The 18,337-nt window shown below is 38.6% G+C and overlaps 1 protein-coding gene across 3 annotated transcripts in view; it reads right to left on the reverse strand.

Annotated features, from left to right (window-relative positions):
• Window positions 1–18,337, reverse strand: part of STAU2 (staufen double-stranded RNA binding protein 2) — a 168,442-nt gene that overhangs the window by 70,621 nt on the left and 79,484 nt on the right. For all 3 annotated transcript variants that reach the window (XM_065668441.1, XM_065668439.1, XM_065668440.1), the window contains exon 12: window positions 9,700–10,007. In XM_065668441.1, coding sequence (XP_065524513.1) covers window positions 9,700–10,007 — 308 coding nt within the window. The remainder of the gene's footprint in view (window positions 1–9,699; window positions 10,008–18,337) is intronic.

Raw genomic sequence — 18,337 nt, forward strand, 5'->3', positions numbered from 1 at the left:
AATTCATATGGATAAAAAGAGCTCTCCTATTTCCCAACTTATGCCCAGTGGCACAAAACTGTTAAGATGTCAGCGAAGTATAAAAGGCTGTACTAGTTTTGACTGGGATGGAGCTAATTTTCTTCACAGGAGCTTGTGTAGTGCTACATTTGTGAGAGCACACTCTGCTACAAAACAGAGTGGATAACACACTAATGTTTTCCTTACTGATGAGCAGCTCTTACGCAGAGTCAAGGCCGCCTCTGCTCCCCTCACCATGCCACCAGCGAGTAGGCTACCAGTGCACAAGGATCTGAGAGGGGACAGCCAGGACAGCTGACCACAAATGACCAAGGGGATATTCCACATGTTATGACATTAGGGTCAGCATAAAATGCCGGGGAAGAAGGAGGAAGGTGAAGTTTGGAGTCACAGCATTTGCCTTCTCAGGTAACCCCTGCACATGACGAAGCCCTGCTTTCAGGAAATGGCTGAACACCTGCCTGCCAGTGGGAAGCTGTGAATTAATTCCTTGCTCTGCTTTGCTTGTGCATGCAGCTTTTGCTTTACCTATTAAACTGTCTTTATCTCAACCCACAAGTTCTCATACTTTTACCCTTCCAATTCTCTCCCTCATCCCACTGAGGGGAGCGAGTGAGCAGCTGTGTGGAGCTGAGCTGCCCACCAGGGTGAACCCATAACAGTCCCTTCTAGCACCCATTGTAGGGCATGATGGGTTTGAGGTAGCAACAGATTTGATCAGAGAATGGCAGATCAAATTTATAGCTGGTTAGCTACTGTTTGGCAAGCTCCTGTGCTTTGCATGGGGCTCGTTTGCTTCACTGTAGAGTCGAGTGCTTGTTAGTGGCTGCTTTTTGCTTCTGCCTTTTCCTGTTCTCCTTATCATCCTATTCTGCCTGGGAATGTACTGATAACAGCAGTGGGCTGGCAGATGGCCAGGGCATTGCTGCTGTGCCTGAGGTGCTGTACTGGACAGGCTAGAACTCAAGTCCTGGGGGCTGTGAATGGATAAGTGCATGTTAGAGCAGGCACATCCAGAAGCGTATGTGACCATGGAGTAGTCCATGCCAGAGCAGGTACTCCCCTGAAGGGACTGTGGCCTATGGGTAAGGTCAGGTAAGGTCATACTGGATCAGGTACGCTTCTAAAGGATGGTGGTCTGTGGACAAGCCCACACAGGAGCAGAAGGGCCTTTGGGCCTGTGGATAAGCCCATGCTGGAGAAGGTGAGGAGTTCATTACAATGCTAAACGCAATGGTCTTATACAAAGGGACAACAGAGGAAGATCGTAATGGGTATGCTTTTAAACTGTAACCCAAGATATGAGTTGTATGCTATAGAAAGTACTATAGCAGGTACCAGCTGAACCAGCAGGGGACAAGCCTCACATGAAGCCATGAAAGTGCAGCAGTGATCCAACTGATCTGACTTTGGTGTCCAATAACACCATAAAACACACCACTTCTCTTGTCCCAAGTATCTACCAAAACAGATAAACATGGACTAAATGGACTTAAAGGACATTTCGTGGACTTTTTAAAGGGATGGCCCACAGACTAAGAGAATGCTATCTGTTTATAAAGCAAAGGATGGGAAGCGAGGCGGGGGTAGGGAAGTGGTGCTGAATGAGGATCTATTGGACATTATTGGACCAGAGCATATTGTAAACAGTATGGAATAAGGTTTGGTTTTGGCTAGGATGGAGCTAATTTTCTTCACAGAAGCTTGTATAGTGCTAAGCTTTGGATTTGCGCTGAAAACGGTGTTAACAGCACAAGGATGCATTCATTGCTGCTCAGCAGTGCTACCACAGAGCCAAGGCTTTTTCTGCTCCTCACGCCACCACACCAGCGAGCAGGCTGGGGATGCACAAGGAGCTGGCGGGGGGCATCCCAGAGACAGCTGACACCAACTGACCCGAGGGATATCCCACACCTATGACATTCTGCTCGTCAATTAAAGCTGGGGAAGGAAGGAGAAAGGGAGGACATTCAATGTGATGGCATTTGTGTTCCCAAATCGTTACACACGATGGAGCCCTGCTTTCCTGGAGATGGCTGAACACCTGCCTGACCACAGAAGCATTGAATGAATCCCTTCTTTTGCTTTGCTTGTACACAAAGCTTTTGTCTTGCTCTCAATTCACAAGTTTTCTCACTCATGCCCTTCTGATTCTTTCCCTCATCTCACCAGGGGGGAATGAGTGAGCAGCTGTGTGGGGCTTAAGCTGTCCACTGGGGTTAACCCACAACAAAAGTCTATAGTAATTTGAACATCAGGCAATAGTTTGCTAATTGGTGAAAGTGCAAGAAAAAGTGTCCAGTGCGACAGAAACTGAGATAATGAGGACTTTGTACACCATTTCTAAAGGTGTTTATACTCCCTGTGCGTAAGGGACCAACATTGCTGTTGAGATTATTGTACTGGCCCATTGAGCACGGCATAGTACAAACACACAGAAAGATAATACCCTTCTGAAGAAGGCCAGATTTTAATACTTCCAGTGATGATAGAGCACAGCATCATTCCACACATCATTTTACAGACACCAATCTGACCATTGAGCAGGTGCAGTGCTAGTAAACTTCACTAAGACTCAAGGCACTGGGAAAGGAACAAAAAGCCCTATTCCACTGCTTGTTGTGCAGAAGCATGTATTGATAATACATGGCAGCACAGTCACTCTCGAGCTACTTCAAGGGGTTTCATGAGTACTTATTTTTAAATATAAATGTCACTAATTCCCACTGCTCTTCGAGTGTTAACATGAAGGCAAATCACCTGACTACCGTTGCCCCTGGGCCCGACCACACACTACTATTTTAGAACAATTTCACTCATATTTGCAGTTTGGTTAATCCTGCTGGGAAAGAAGTCTCCAATGACTTGATGGTGGAGCTAGTGGCAGAGTTATATATTTAGAATTATACGGGGGCTAACCCCAAATGTGAATGAAGTAGTATTTGCTTTAAAAGCCTTATTTCAAAAGTATTCTCTAGCATTATTCCACAAACACATTCATTTTTTTAATACACTATTTTTTTCCTGATTTCTGGAGATAAGATCTTCAAAGAAGCATTTATATAAAATCAGTTTGCTGACATAGCATTGAAATCCATTTTACGTTAATGATGCCAGGAAACCTGCTGCTCTAATTTCAAAAGCTCCCTTTAATTATTGATCGTTTTTTCTAATTTGAATGAGTGATGAGACTTGCACTGCACAGGACTAGCCCATTTGCTGGCATTCCAGTCCCAAGATGACAGTGGCCACAAACCTTTTTGCAGCTGACAAGTTCAAGGACAGAACAGTATGACTTGTGTTTACATTCGAGTTTTTAGCACTTGCTACACTTTCCCTCACTGGCTTTTCCTGGAGACTTGCTAAAACATGCTAAAACATACCTTTTGGTTCATTCATCTGCAAGGAACCTTGAAAATATACTCTGACAACATCATAATTACAACTATATTCATTATAACAGATTCAGTACATAGATCCCTTCCCCAAAAACACAGTAAAATTTTACATTTTTTTTTCCTCAAAAGCAATTTGAGGAAATCTGAGGAAAATCACATTAGTAATTCATGACTCATAAGAGATGGTTTGAGTTTTGTTCAATATACCATAGCTCACCTCAATTTCACCCCTAAATGAAGCATAGAATCACAGATCGCAGAATGGTTGAGGTTGGAAGGGACCTTAAAGCTCATCCAGTTCCAACCCACCTGCCACGGGCAGGGACACCTTCCACGAGACCAGGTTGCTCAAAGCCCCGTCCAACCTTGTCTTGAACACTGCCAGGGATCATGCAGCCACAGCTTCTCTGATCACTTGAACACAATCACCACAAAATGATTATACTTCTAATGAAAACTTTTGTAGTGTAGGCTCAGTAGATAGCTACTGAGGAAGAGTGAAGGTGAATGACCTAATGTGGGGCCACTTTACACAAGGCAGTGAGCCACCAGAAAGGCTGAAAGAAGAGAGAAGTTGCTGCTTTCTGTCCTCAAAGAGTAATGGAAATGGAAACAACAAAAACAAAATAGAAGAATGTCTGTTATAAAAAATGAGACAGGAACTTTGGGATGGGAAGGCAATCTATAGCCCATCAGACACCCAGAGACAGGAAATACCACTGATTTTCTGGGAAACCGTGGAAGCTTCATTTTAATGTGTTGCTTCAAAGCCCTTCATTGAAGCTTCTACCTCCATCACAGCATTCTTGTTAGTCCGTCTTCATTTGTGAGAGGTGTCCCTGCCCATGGCAGGGGTGTTGGAACTAGATGATCTTAAGGTCATTTCCAACCCTAACTATTCTATGATTATGTGATTTCTTCCCATTGGCTTCCTCATCAGGGAGATTCTGCAATACTGAGCATTTCTCAGAATGCTTTCACCTTACTTCTACTCACCGGAACAACAGAAAATATCTCCTAAGTCCCTTTACTATAGCTATTCGAATCTGGAGTCTATATGAAATACCTGGGTTTTTTTCCTGCTTATTTTTCTCCCTAACCAGCAATTTGTACCAATGAATTCTTGCAATTTTCAAAGCTCATTCAGAGATCTATGTTCTTCAAGAGCTCAAGAGACTGGTACATGTTTTGCTGTAGCCTTCTCCTTATCTATCATGGGGTTTTTTTGTGCAGTGCTCTTTGTTACCCAAATCCACAACTGGTGTGTCACTTTGTTGCCTTCAGACATACAACAACTTGTACAAATAAACAATCTGGCCTTAGTTTTCCAGTCCTAAGTTATACTGAAGATCAAAAAAACCAGAAATATCCTGGTGTGCTGGCAAAGACTGATGAAACTTAAGTTGAACAAAATTCTGCTTGCTGTGGGAAGAGAAAAAGATAAGAGAAAAGGGATAAGATGTTGCTCTTACTAAGGTAAAAAACAGCTTCTGAAGTAAGAAAGGAGGGACATAGCTAATGTCAAGACTGCCAGGGAGCTCTTTCAAATTAAGTATGCATATTTTGCTGCATTATGCAATGAGCAAGAACTAATGAAAGGAAAGCTGCTTCGACATAGTGAAGTCCAATGAAGTTAAATTCAATGAAGCAAGCCACATTTCTTAATTGTGACCTGCTTTGGAAAAGATCTTTAGAATTGAAATTCTTATTTTGGTCATCATCAATGAGTCGACACACTTGGACACAAAATGTTAATGAAGGAAGATAAAGGCAACTGCATCAAATTTCAAGATACTAAAGTTGCAATGTGAAGATAGTAATTTATATCCCAATTATTTCCTTCAGGCTTAACCCTTAATCTCTTGCTCATTCCTTTTGTATTAAAAATTCCCCGTGAACTCAAATCTGATTTTCATGAATGCATCTCGGTTTACTTCAGAAAGAGTTTCAGGCCCAAATTCTTCACCATTAAAAAGATTACGAACTATTAAACTATGATGAACACTGTCAACAAGTTCTAACAGTGAATTTAATATTGGTCAGAGAAAGAAAACCCTAGGTAAAACCACGGCTGGGATTCACAAACCTTTGCAAACTCAGGCAGATCAGATGCAAAGCTCACCCACCATCCTTTACTTGGGAAGCCAGATGCCAGTTCTGTGGTACTGCACTTGTTAGCAACCACAGCTAACTCTGAGAGACCACAAAATGATCACAGCATGGCCCAAGCTACAACCAGTGGTTGCTTCACATACCATGCTGAGTCTGAAAAAGCCAGACTTGCCCCTTTTTGCTTGTTCTGTAAGTGACTACATCCTTCAATGAAAGCAGAGAGCAGACACTGAGGAAAGCACCATTATCAATCACACTAGAACAACAACTGACAGCACATGAGGACATGTCTGCATCAGGCAACACAGCACAGGGCAGAAGTCTCAAAGGTACGACTGACTTCACAGTGTGAGGCAATAGCACAGGCTTGCAAAACACTATGTAGGGTACCCAGGCTTACAAGTGAACTGAAAGTTAGGTACCTAATTTGCACAGATGTTCATGAAAATTCAAAGACGCATCTACCTTTTCAGATGATTTTGCAGCTTTAAATGACTTGCCATTAGCATCCATAGTCCCTGTGTCAATTTTGAAAATGGCATTTAAGTGCTTCTTAAAACTTAACCTGCTCCAGGAAATTTGCAATTACGTTCAAATCTGACCAAAACTACATATTTTTCCTTAAAATTCACTGAGGGTTGGATTTCCCTGAAATTTTCCTTATGATGTGTGCATCTCAGTAGTGAGATTCAAGCACTCCTAGACTCCATCAAAGAAAATGAGGGCTTGTTTTGTTTAAAGCCATGGTAGGGAAACACTTGAGCTCAGTGTCAACCCTAATACAACTGTGGAAATTTAGTTTAGACCCACCTCTGGCAATAATTCAAAACCACACACTGAAATGTATGTGCCACAAGTAAACCTGACTCTAGAGCATCCGTAGGATTTCTCCTATGCATGTGGTCTCTCAGAAACATAGAGCATATGGTACGGGCTGGGGGAATGAGAAGCATTTAGAAATGCCCAACAATAAAACATTCAAATCTATCAATGTATAAAATGAAACATTTAAGCCTCTAAACAAATGCTAAGGAGGTGGGAGGGGGAGTAAGATATAAACTGTGTAACCATTGCAATCAAAGGAATGCATCATGTAGAAACTATATCCTGTGTGAGGTTTTATTATATGGCCACTACAGAGAAAATGTTAAGAATCTTAAATCCTGCCAATGCAGCAAGCCAAGTATGTCTGCCAGCCGCACACCAGGACTGACTGTGGGCACGCAATTGTGGCTTTTTAAATTTTACAGTCTTTCCTTCATGGAAACTCCCAGGGGAATTTCCTACTGGACTACCTGCAACGTGGGTTTTGCCTCAGTAAAAACTGGAAGCTCAAATTATTCATGTGTAAACAGCTTCTCTAAATGTTTCCATTTAAACAAACTCTCTGAATAATGCACTGCACTTCAACAGTCAGCAAAAATAACTGTAACTTTCCTAATCTAGTTACAAAACAATGGCCAAAATACCACATAGTCCCTTAAAAACAACATCTTTACCAAAGCTGAATTTTCCTTTAAACAATCTCTGGGCAAAATCTGCAAAACAATTAACTGGTAGATCGTATTCATAAATAGGAAGCAAGCACTAAAATGCTTTATTCAGAGTTTGTAAAGGCTTGCTTGAAGTATTTGTGTTTAATTATCACAGGTAATTTGAAGCCTGAGCCTTGAAAGTATCCAAGCTAAACACCTGTTTTTCAGTGACACTGAGCTGCTGCTTATCAATTACAAATATACTTAGAATAATAAGCCATAAAACATAAAAATGTAATTTTTTTTTAGTACTTTTCCATACATTGGTCCCAGTAACTCTTAATATTAGGGGCTTACAATAGAACATGGCTGAGATCATATACAAACAGTTTAGAAGACTTTAAATAACCACATTTTAAAGACGTGTCCCCTGAGGCTAAAGAAGTTAAAAAAGACCCATTCAAATAAGCAAATAACATTTTTTACATTTACAAATGAAACATCATATGAGTATTTATTGATTTTTTTAAAAATTCAAAAATACATTGTAACAGAACAGAATGTATACGTTCTTCAATGAAAGACATAACTATGGTTATCATCCGGACCAGAATACAAATACATGCTAACAATTTAAAAATCATTTTGGGTCATTCAGGAAACATGAAACAAGTTAGGTGTTTGCAAATGCAGTAGTTTTCTACTTTGTAAATATGCCTGAGAAAGTTAACCTGCAAAGAAATTGGCTTTTAAACTCTTAAACACAAAGAGCTTTCTAGGCTGAAATGGTGAAGAGACCTGTGATATGCACCTGACAGGCCACCAAGCCATTTCCCACAGAGATTCTGTTCACTGCTCCACCTCAGCTCAGCCACCCAGCAGCGGCAGAGCTTCATATCAATACCAGGCTTATTCAAGTGAGCTGTTAAAAACCATGCAATGATGGTGTAAAACCATCAGTTACATACACAGCAGACAGATGTTAATAATTGAGATTCTCTACCAAACTCCTCGGTTTATATCAGGGCCAAGTAAAAAGTAGTAGTCTAGTTTACGGATGAAACGGATTATATTTTATGGCTCAAGGTAAGACCTTTTATAAACAATTTCTACAGAAGCATCTAGAATCAAAGCATGAGAAAAAAACAGGACAAACACAACTAATCATTTTACAGTAACCACATACTGTAGGCAAGTAGGAATCAAAACAGTAACATAAATTGTGCATTGCTTCTATGAAAATAAAGTGTTACTAGAAGACACAAGCAATCTGACAAGATGTGAAAGCGAGCAGTGAAAACTTCACGGATTGAATTTCTTTTCATCAGAATTCATCTGTTTCTACTGCAGGCAGGTAACAAATGGAACTCAGGAAAACTGAATTCCTATTAGCAGCTTAACTCTACTACAGTGAGGCTTAGGCTTTTACCGTTTCTTGTATTAAGAGACATTCAAACTAATAACTCAAAAACGATACTTTAAAAATGAAGACCAAAAGAAAGCTGAATATACATTTTTGACAGAAACAGCATTAGATCAAACCCACAACTGGCGATATCTGATGTATGTAAATGTAATTGAACTATGCTGCTTATGCCAACATAACATCTGACACTGCATCTTGAATTCTAGCAGCCTCTTTTAAACCACTTCCAACAACTGCATACTTTGTAAATTACATGGGCTTTGATGAAAACAAATCATTGTCAGGCATGCAAAATTCTAACAGAAACCTCCCATTTCCAGAATTTGGTTACATGATCAAATTACATATGCTAGAACATATGAAACCAACTTTTCAAATGAAACAAATTCACAACTCCGAAAAACAAAAACAAAACCACCCATATAAAAAACCTACGACAGGAAAAATAGTATTTCTATATAGCTCATTCTAGCCTCTGGTGTTGCAATACAGCAAAATGAGCTACTGTCCTTATAGTGTGTAATTTTGCATGTAATGGTGATTGGGAAGAGGCTTCCTTTTCACATCTTCCACGCTGCAGAAATGACTGGATGTACTACAGAGGCTGCCACACCTATTCTATGAAATGTAGGGTATTTGCCATTGATGGATACAGGCTATCAGTGTTGAAGGACTCATGCACTGACCCAGTGTGGTTCATCTTACATTCTCTAGTACTGACTGTGATGTCAAAAACATTCTGCATTGCTCTGACATCAGCTCTGCTCCTAGGCTGCACCTTCTGATGAAAACATTGTTCTACAGGTTACAAGTGAGGGGTGCAGGGTGGGAGGCAGAGTTACGGCTTTAACGACCTGGCCCAGAAGACAAACACAAAGTTAAGGTGGTACATCACTACCTTCTGGCTCAGAGTCAAAGAGAGAAACTAATGCCAGAAGTATGTAAAGCTTCTAATGCCAAGAGGTGAAGACTTTTAAAGAAGTGCATGTAAAGAGCACAATTTAAGTCCATAATTATTCAAGGAGAATAAACAAAGGAGAGAAAGATGGTCTGCAGTAAGGTCAATGGAAGGAAGGAACAAACAAGAGAAAGAGGGACATGTATATTGGTGCGGGGGTTGTATTTCCTGGACCCAGAAACTGCCTTGGACACCATCTAATTTTACAAGATAAGTTACATGCATGCCCACATTCAAGAGGGCAAGAGTGAAACCTTGATGGCAATGCTATGATTCTGGCTGAAGAGCTTCATTTTCCCCCTCCCATACCTGAAAGCCTTGAATCCTTGCCAAATACTCCAGCTGTTTTGAAGGCTGCACTGCAGAACAGGGGGAGGCAGGAGATATTCCTTTTAGACCTATGGCTTCAGCAGTTGGGGATGTTCCATTCATGAGAAGTTCCCTGGCAATCGTAGCTGTGCTATTTGTTGTAGGAGATATGCTGAAGAAAGAGCTAGAAGTCTGGCTCATTTCTTTGGATGACAAATAGCTTACAGTAGTACCAGGGGCTGATTTGTTGCGGCTTGCTTCCATCTCTTGATAAACATCAGGAGAAAGATGAAGTATTCCCTTTGGTGCTGAAAACAAAGACAAAGACCATTCTCATTACTCTAGAACGGGTTTGGCATGAAGACAATTTCATTAACGTATTTTGCACTTGAAAACAAGCATTTAGAAGCAGTATCTTTTTTTCCACAGTAGCTGCAAATGAAATTGCATGATTTATTTAGAAACAAAGCAGATTTGAAGTACCTGCCTTCCTACTCTTCCCCCACTCTTTTTAAGGATTTACAATCCTGGATTTTAAAACAGTGGCTAGCATAGAATAGACAACATGAACAAATAAGGTTTGGAGATCTGAAAACCATGAGGAACAGCTGCTACTTCAAAATAGTATCACAATCATTATTTCACTACAATCCTCTACTTCCTATCTTATGCGATAATTTAGACTGTTATTTTACAAATAATTTAAACTAGCCTATGTCAGCACTGTTGCCACCAGAAGTAGCTCTTTTCTCTCCCACCTACAGCTGCTGTTTGTACTCTCCAGCTGCTCTATTGCTTGTGCCAGGATCAGCACCTGTAGGACCATGAAGTGATGCTCATGAGAATGAGCTGTTGGATGCAAAGGAAGGACAGCTTCTGGCAGTAGCAGCACTGCTTCAAGTGCTGGTTTAAAGTGTTTGCCAGCAGCCTGTGCTTAAATAACCCTAAATTGCCATGCAGCCACATCGTTATGGTGTTAGTGACTCTAATGTCTTCAATTAAGAGGAAATTATTTATTTATTTATTTATTTAGCTACATGTATGGCATCCTATGGTTTGCAAACAGCTATGTGCATTGGACAACATTTATATTGAACAAAAAAGCATGCATGTGTCATCATTAATATTAATAGGAGTTAGGGTAAACATTAAAAAGACCTATATTCATTTATGTGAATTACTTTTAAATGTTTCAGTGACATGTAAATTAGGGATAATTTGTCCACATTTCAAAATATTGACTATATTTTTAGAAAGCTTCTCAACCCTAAACCTGCTTGGAAACAGGAGCACATACTTGATCAGCTTTGCAGATATTCTTCTGCATGGAAAGGTGTAGAAGTCTCGAATTTGCTAGTTTTCATATACAGTGAAGCATTTGTTGGAAACATGAGTCCCTAGTTTGCTGATATAAGAGGAAAACCATTCCTATTATTAATAAATTGAAAAATGAAATGTGTAATTTCATATTAATAGCATACTTTAATCTTCCAGCATATATCTGAAAACAAGATGGGTGAAGCTGAGCTATACGACATTTCATTCTAGGGATGATAAACCTATTTGTTACCTGATTTAGTAATCCCAAGAGAAATCAAAGAGTTCAATGTTTAATTCATTTGCAGTACACATTAAATTCATCTCAGAATGTAGAAAGAATTCAGAGAGGATAACAACACTAATTTCCAGTTACCTAGAAAAGATTCTTCTAATCCTAGGAGTGAAAGTAGTACTTTTAAACAAAATGTCTACCACGAGGAAAAGACAAAAAAATATTACCAGTAATTAATATCCTCATTTTCTAGTACATGGCAAAAATCGAACTTCCTCATTGCTGACTCAGGAAACTGCTTACAGGTGAGTCTTTTAATTGAATTACTCACACATTTGGCTTTTAAATTAATATTGCTTTCAGGAAGCTGGAGTATCACCCTGTACCATTCACAAAGACCTACCTGTTATTCACTTGATTGCTGCCCCTAACTACCTTTGTGGGGCTGGGGAGCCTGGCTGGACCCCGAACTCTAAAAGTGTTTTACCCAGTCTTACAACTGGCTCCAAAGCCAGTGGACCCTGTGCTGAACTCTAGAGCTAAGCACAAGCTCAAGACTAGTGGGGAAGATAGAGGACAGGGTCCCTAAAATTTTGTTTTCTCTGTTTGGGACAACTTAGATTATAATCTCATAGATAACAGCTATGTAAACATGCAGAATTAGTTTATAGCACATAATCACTATAGGATAGTGATTTTATACCCTTTTTCTAAGGCTATAGCCTCCAAGGCCTATCACTGCTCATATTTTTAAACAGTCTTATACAACACATACCATGAATGAAAATTAAAACAGATAACACAGACACTGATAGTTGAGGTTAGGATACAACACCAAACAGCAACAATAATACTGAGTGGCAGGTGTTCATTACCTTCTAAGACCTGCCCCCTGTAAATCTATTTCCCAAAAATATTTGAGAAACAGAAAAAAAGACTGAAAAAAAGACAAAGCAGTGTAGTTGTTTAGAAATAATGTTTTTCATATAAATAATCCATTTTAGAAAAGCCCAGTACAACGTTAGCTTAAAAAAAAGTTTTAAAGAAGTTTAAAATCAAGTCCAGTGCTGCAGATGTCTGTTCCATTGATGTAATATTATTTAAAACAAACATTTCACATGCTTTCTCAGCCATTTCACTGTTTTTACATGATCCACCCAAATATCTAACTGCAGTCTGGAACAATGGTTTGGAATACTTCCAGATTACTAACCTTTCTAAATGTTAAAATAATTAATATGCAGCATATGATGAATAAAACGATATTGAACAGAGTACAGCAAATGCTCCTAAAGTACTGACTTTACTCTAATGGTGATGTTAAATTAATAATAGTACTTTAAAACTTATGCAACACCTTTCTGCTAAAGACTTCAAAGTGCTTTATAAGCAATAATTAATTTAAATCATACATTGGCTCTGAGAGACAGATATTATATTACCGTCATTGATTATCTCTGGAAACAAAGTAATGTAATATTCTAGACATTACATTAATATAGTTGCAAGCTATTAACTTTTTATATTCAGGGCCTATGCTTCATGCAGCTTCTTTCCTACAGATTAGTTTTAAAAAGACAATAAAACTTGGAGTCTGAAAACTTCTATAAAGCATATATTAATTGTAATTCATTATCTATTTGCAATATATTATTGAGGATTATTTTAATACCATTCCGCACTATTGTTTGCTTACTTCAACTCTGTTAAATTGTAGAGTGTATGTATGCAACAGTTTAATTATGGTAGTAAAGTTGTTATCACAAGACAAGGAGTATGACATCAACAGAGAAGTAAGTCTAAGAACAAAATAACTCTTCAGAAATTATCTGAATTAGTCTTCAAACAAGCACTTTAATAAAAAATACAGGAGGAAAAAATGCTATCCTCTAACACCTATATGCATTGCAGGAGAACCTCTCCAGGTAAACATTTGCATATTTTCATTAGTCTTTCAGCTAAAAGCACTTTGGATTTTTGTGTCCACTAAATATTGATCCCATGCTAACTTCACCATACTCTAAAGGTTATTACCACAATTATTAGTCATTACCATTTAAACCAACAACATTGCATCTTCTGCTAATATAAATGGAAACAGAAATTCTTTTAATGTTTCATGAATGTACCTCTAATTTAGAGGTACATTAAAATAATTTCCATATATATTACTTAAACCTGTGGGCAAATGTGCTATGAAAATATGCAGGCTAGTAATGCAATATAATCACTAACATTTGAAAAACATGTCTTATTCATCCTTGGTGGTAATTGTTAGCAGTCTCTCACAATCTTCTGAAGTCTCTGAAAACTCCACGCCAAATGGTTCTCTTACCTATACACACATTTCTTGATCTTCCATTGTCTACTTTTGCTGTCATGTACTGGACAACTGCCAAACAGTTTAGACTCCAAGGCAAATGTACAATTAAGATATAAAATGGCCTGACCGTCCTTCACAAGCCTTCCCCTTGAAGTGTAATTTCCATGCTTTGATTACACTTATTTTCACAGCAGCAGTAGCAATCTCCAAACAGTCTATTGGAGTGGTATTATTTTTATCCCTAATGCTTTCTCTGAAGGGTCCCCTTGGCTGGGAAGACAAGGGGACCTTCCTACAAAAGGGTTCCCACTGTTTAGACCTTCACTCCTTTTCGAGTTCATGGAAAACAAAACTAACCACAAGAGGGACTTTCTGCATGGGGAATAGGGTGAGGAATAAGAATGACCACCAATATCACCAAATGAGCCTTAATAAAGTAAGACTCTGCAAAAAATGGAATTTGTTGATACAGGGGCAGTGACAAGTTCCCCCGCAGCAGTGGGCTACTAAGTTAGGAAAAGTTCAGAGCCACGACAGTGTTGCCTGCACACTATCAGGCAACACTGTCAGGGTCCACACTGGTACCACTGGTGTTCCATTTTCGATTTTCTATTTCTGTCAGGAAGATTCGAAAAAATGAAAAGCTGAAATTCCACTTTTACAATTCAACTCCAAAAGAAGACCTACAGCATGAGGCTTGTATTGTCAATCCGCATATACATATTGGTACTAATTTTTTCTGTTTTCTACTTGATCAGCACTGCAGGGATACTCTTCCTCTGCCTTCACTTACTGACTTCTTGGGGCTCAAGGTCAGTCATTGACTTTTCATGTTTATGGACACTCAGTATAATTGGTCTAAAACCACAACTTAATTCTTCCTTAGAGAACTACAGCTTTCTCCCTAGCCTTTCACCTGTCCTACAGGAAAGTTATACTTGTTGGTGTGCACAAGCAGTGTAAGCTGGTGTATGACTTCCCACAACATCCCTGAAGAGCATATGCTCTTCCCTGCACTACAACCAGTGAGGCACCAGCCAGAAGGAGTGTTTTCATGTCTTGTGTAATAATGTACAGCAAATCATGACATAATTCTGTATATGACATGCTCATAAATTAACACCCTGATATTTGAAGCAATCCATCACTGGATGAAGAAAAGATTGCTCATAAAGAGATAATAAGTATTTTTGGAACTGAATAAAGTAATCAGTAATCATCAAGAAGCTTTCTTTCAGATTATGCTACCTGTATTCACATTGAAGAAAGACTTCTTATATTGTGCTGCTCAACGTACATGGCACAATCTTCCAGTAAGGTGTTAAGCAGGAAATGTTAGACCCAGATCTAATCCTGACTTCACTATTATGTAAATTAAAATGGACAAAACCTTAAAAGGCACAGAAGACAATCACGCACAATGATTCCTCCATAGAACTGGCAGGTTCTCAACATGCCCTAGAATATGGTCCATTAAAAATCCACTGAGAGAAAGAAAAGAGAATTTACAAAGCCAATTAACTGTTTCAATAGCAAGACTGGAAAACGTAAATGTCATCATAAAAAGAAATTATTGTTTTATACTCCACTCCCTATAAAAACCTATTTATATACTAGAATATTTTCAAATTTTGTTTCATTACCTCAGTAAGAACTCAGAAAACGTCAGTCAAACAATTGAATAGGCAAATAATATGGCCATTATGTTCGCAGTCTACAGGCAATCTTGGCTTGAAATAACAAGATGCAATCATTACCTACTTAATACAGCTATCTGCTGTATTTCTAAGTCACCAGCTACTGCAATATTCAGACACAAAAAAATGTTTTCCCATTACACAATGTCCTTCAATCGAAAGATCTCATCTCCATGACCTTAAACAAACAGATGTTATGTAAAGTCACTCATTAAAATACTGAGGTGTTTTTAACCTCAAAATAATCATGACACTGAAGTAAATACTATTTAGTTGCTTGTGAATTCAGTTCTGATATCTTTAATTTCACTGTAACATTTTCTATAAAGCCAAAAAGGAAACTGCAGTATTGCAGGAAACAAATTGTATTAATTTCTATAACATTGGATGCTTAACTCCTGTGAGACAAATCCTTTGAAATCTCCCACAGCTTTACTCCTGCTTGGGAACATAAGATCTTTGTAAAAATAAGACTTAGTGTTTGCAGTGGGGAATTTCTAGAGGAGATTCTATGAAATAATCCAACAGAGAGACGAAACACCTACACCATTATTTTACATGGTAACTTCTGCATCATAAGTTTCCAAAAAAAAACATCAGCGTACCAAATAACCTAGAATTGAGAAAAAGCAGGTTCTGAAAAGAACTGATCTAAATGCAGAAGAAAAGGCAGCATTCTTATCAGTAAAGAGCAAATTTAGAGCAGGAGCAAATCAGGCTAGTGAACTGGCAGAGCACGGTTCTTGTAAAAGCTGCAAGAATGTGATTTTGAGGGAGTAAAGCAATTACGAGGTGCCTAAGTGCAACTGGAGGTGACCTGTGCAGGCAAGACTTTTCATTAACAGATTAAGAGGGGAATGAGAACAGTGATGATGAAAACAAAGGCATGACCCGCAAGTAGACTAGAGGAAAGAATGAGCAAGTCTACTAGACAAAGATGGAAAGGTTGCTGGGCTAAGAAGGTCAAGGGGGACATCAACAAGCACAGCATAGGTACGAGTGAAGATGAAATCAGAGGAAGCAAAAGCAGTGTGGAAGTGGAAGTCATAGGGATAAGGAGTTTGACGTAACAGAAAGCGGACGACAGAAAGAATGGGGAACTAATTCTTGATTATGGCAGCAATAAAGCCTCAGATCAAGAGATTCTGTTCTTCAAGGACATTATTATCCTAGACTATGGGTGAGGAACATAGTGGGTTCCAGGTTGGGGGACAGTAGGAAAAGGAGAAATGACTTCAGAAAAGTGAAAGTATTTAGAGAAACACAGTGGTGAGGTTAAATGTGTGATACAGGTCTGTTTGCCTCACTGAGGACAGAAATCCAAATGCAGATAATTTGTAGAATTACATTATCAAATCTGAATTTATAAGTTAATATTAAAAAAAAAAAGAGCTCTGCGTTGCTATTTCACATGCAGTTTTTTTCAAAGGAACAGACTAGCAATCCTGAACAAATGTAATTCATATAAGAATTTGGGGGACTAGAAAAAGAAAAAGAATAATTTCTCTGAAATAATCTCTACCCGTAGAGCTGTCTATCTACTGTGATGATGGCTGTTCCCTCTTTACATATTCTAGATACATCAAGAGCTTAATGTTTAAGCAGTCTCATAGAAGGCTGTCTTAGGCTCCTTCTCAGCCTGACGGCATCCAAACCACAAGCCTGACAGCCCAAGTGTATTTTTCCTACATACGCACAATCCATACTACTCAAGAACCAAGCAACAAGTTGCTTGCATACATATCTGCACCTTCACTTACAAATGCTTTAATCAACAGGTAGACTACAAAGTCATGATTCATTTAGATCACTCATTCTATGTGGATTTCTTGCATTTTGACAGCATGTGACTTCCTATTTTCTATCTGCAAATCATATTGATATTAGATACGTATCTCCAAAAGACAGCTGCTGTTATCCAGATTACGCCACACCATAAGTACTCTTCTTCTAGTGAAGAAGGAAACTAAATCTGTCTCCCAACTTTCTGGACACATATTTAAAATACTAGGTACTTTAGAAATACCCATTGTCCTTTAAACTCAGCAAAAAAGTATCACATCCGAAGATGTGAAGCTTGCAGTACTTTAAGCACCTAACTCTGCATCTCAATAGGGGAAATGTGGGGAAAGTAGAAGGACCAGTTGCAGCTGTGATCTTACACATGTGAATTGTGTCCAAACCCCACTCACACACACACATGCTAATTTGGATCTTGCCACTAGTTCTCAAAACAACAAATATAAAGGAAAAATGACCACACTCCCCTGTTTTGTTAATATGAGGTGTTTTTTAGTATTACATGGTTTAGAAGGCTTTGGGCTTTTTTAACTATTTCAAAATATATATGCAATAATATATATGCAAGAGTTATTTCATTGGTATTATTCTGGATAAATTATTACTTCATTCTGATTGCTAGATGAAATACAAAAATAATGCATTAGTTATTGATAATGCCGAATACAGCACAGATTTCCTAGCTTCAGTAACTCAGGGAAGAAAAAAAAATTGGACAAATCTCCTCTGCTTCTAAATTTATTTTTCCTATGTCTTTAAGTGAGAAAAAAAATTCTAGTTATCTCATATGCTCGCTCGAAGATGGGATGACTCCAGAGAAGCAAGGTGCTACCAACTGCTATAAGAAGGTTATAGAGAATGTAGACAAGAGGCTCAGCTGATGGAACCCTGAACACACAGTGATGGTATAATGTTCACCTGATAGTATGTTTGCTAAAAAAAAAATACCCAACCCACTAACCAAACCAAAAATACCCCAAACCAAACAGTTTGCAAACTACTGTTCTGCGGCCTTCTGTGGCTTCATCAAGTAAGTAGTGTTGTCAAACCCTCTTATTGTGGTTTCTATTCAGAGTGATGTATAAATCTAACTCCTAGTAATAGTATATTATAACTGACAAAGTTTAGTAAGTTTGGAAGCAATTCAAAAGTGAAATCCAAAGAAAGAGCAGTACTTAATCAGAAAAAATGCATACAATCCACTGCAAACCACCTTTGAAAAGTGCCCAAAAGAATTAGGTATTTCAGCAAAACATAACACACAAA

Source organism: Lathamus discolor, chromosome 2, assembly GCF_037157495.1.
Source record: "Lathamus discolor isolate bLatDis1 chromosome 2, bLatDis1.hap1, whole genome shotgun sequence".
Lineage (NCBI taxonomy): Eukaryota > Metazoa > Chordata > Aves > Psittaciformes > Psittacidae > Lathamus > Lathamus discolor.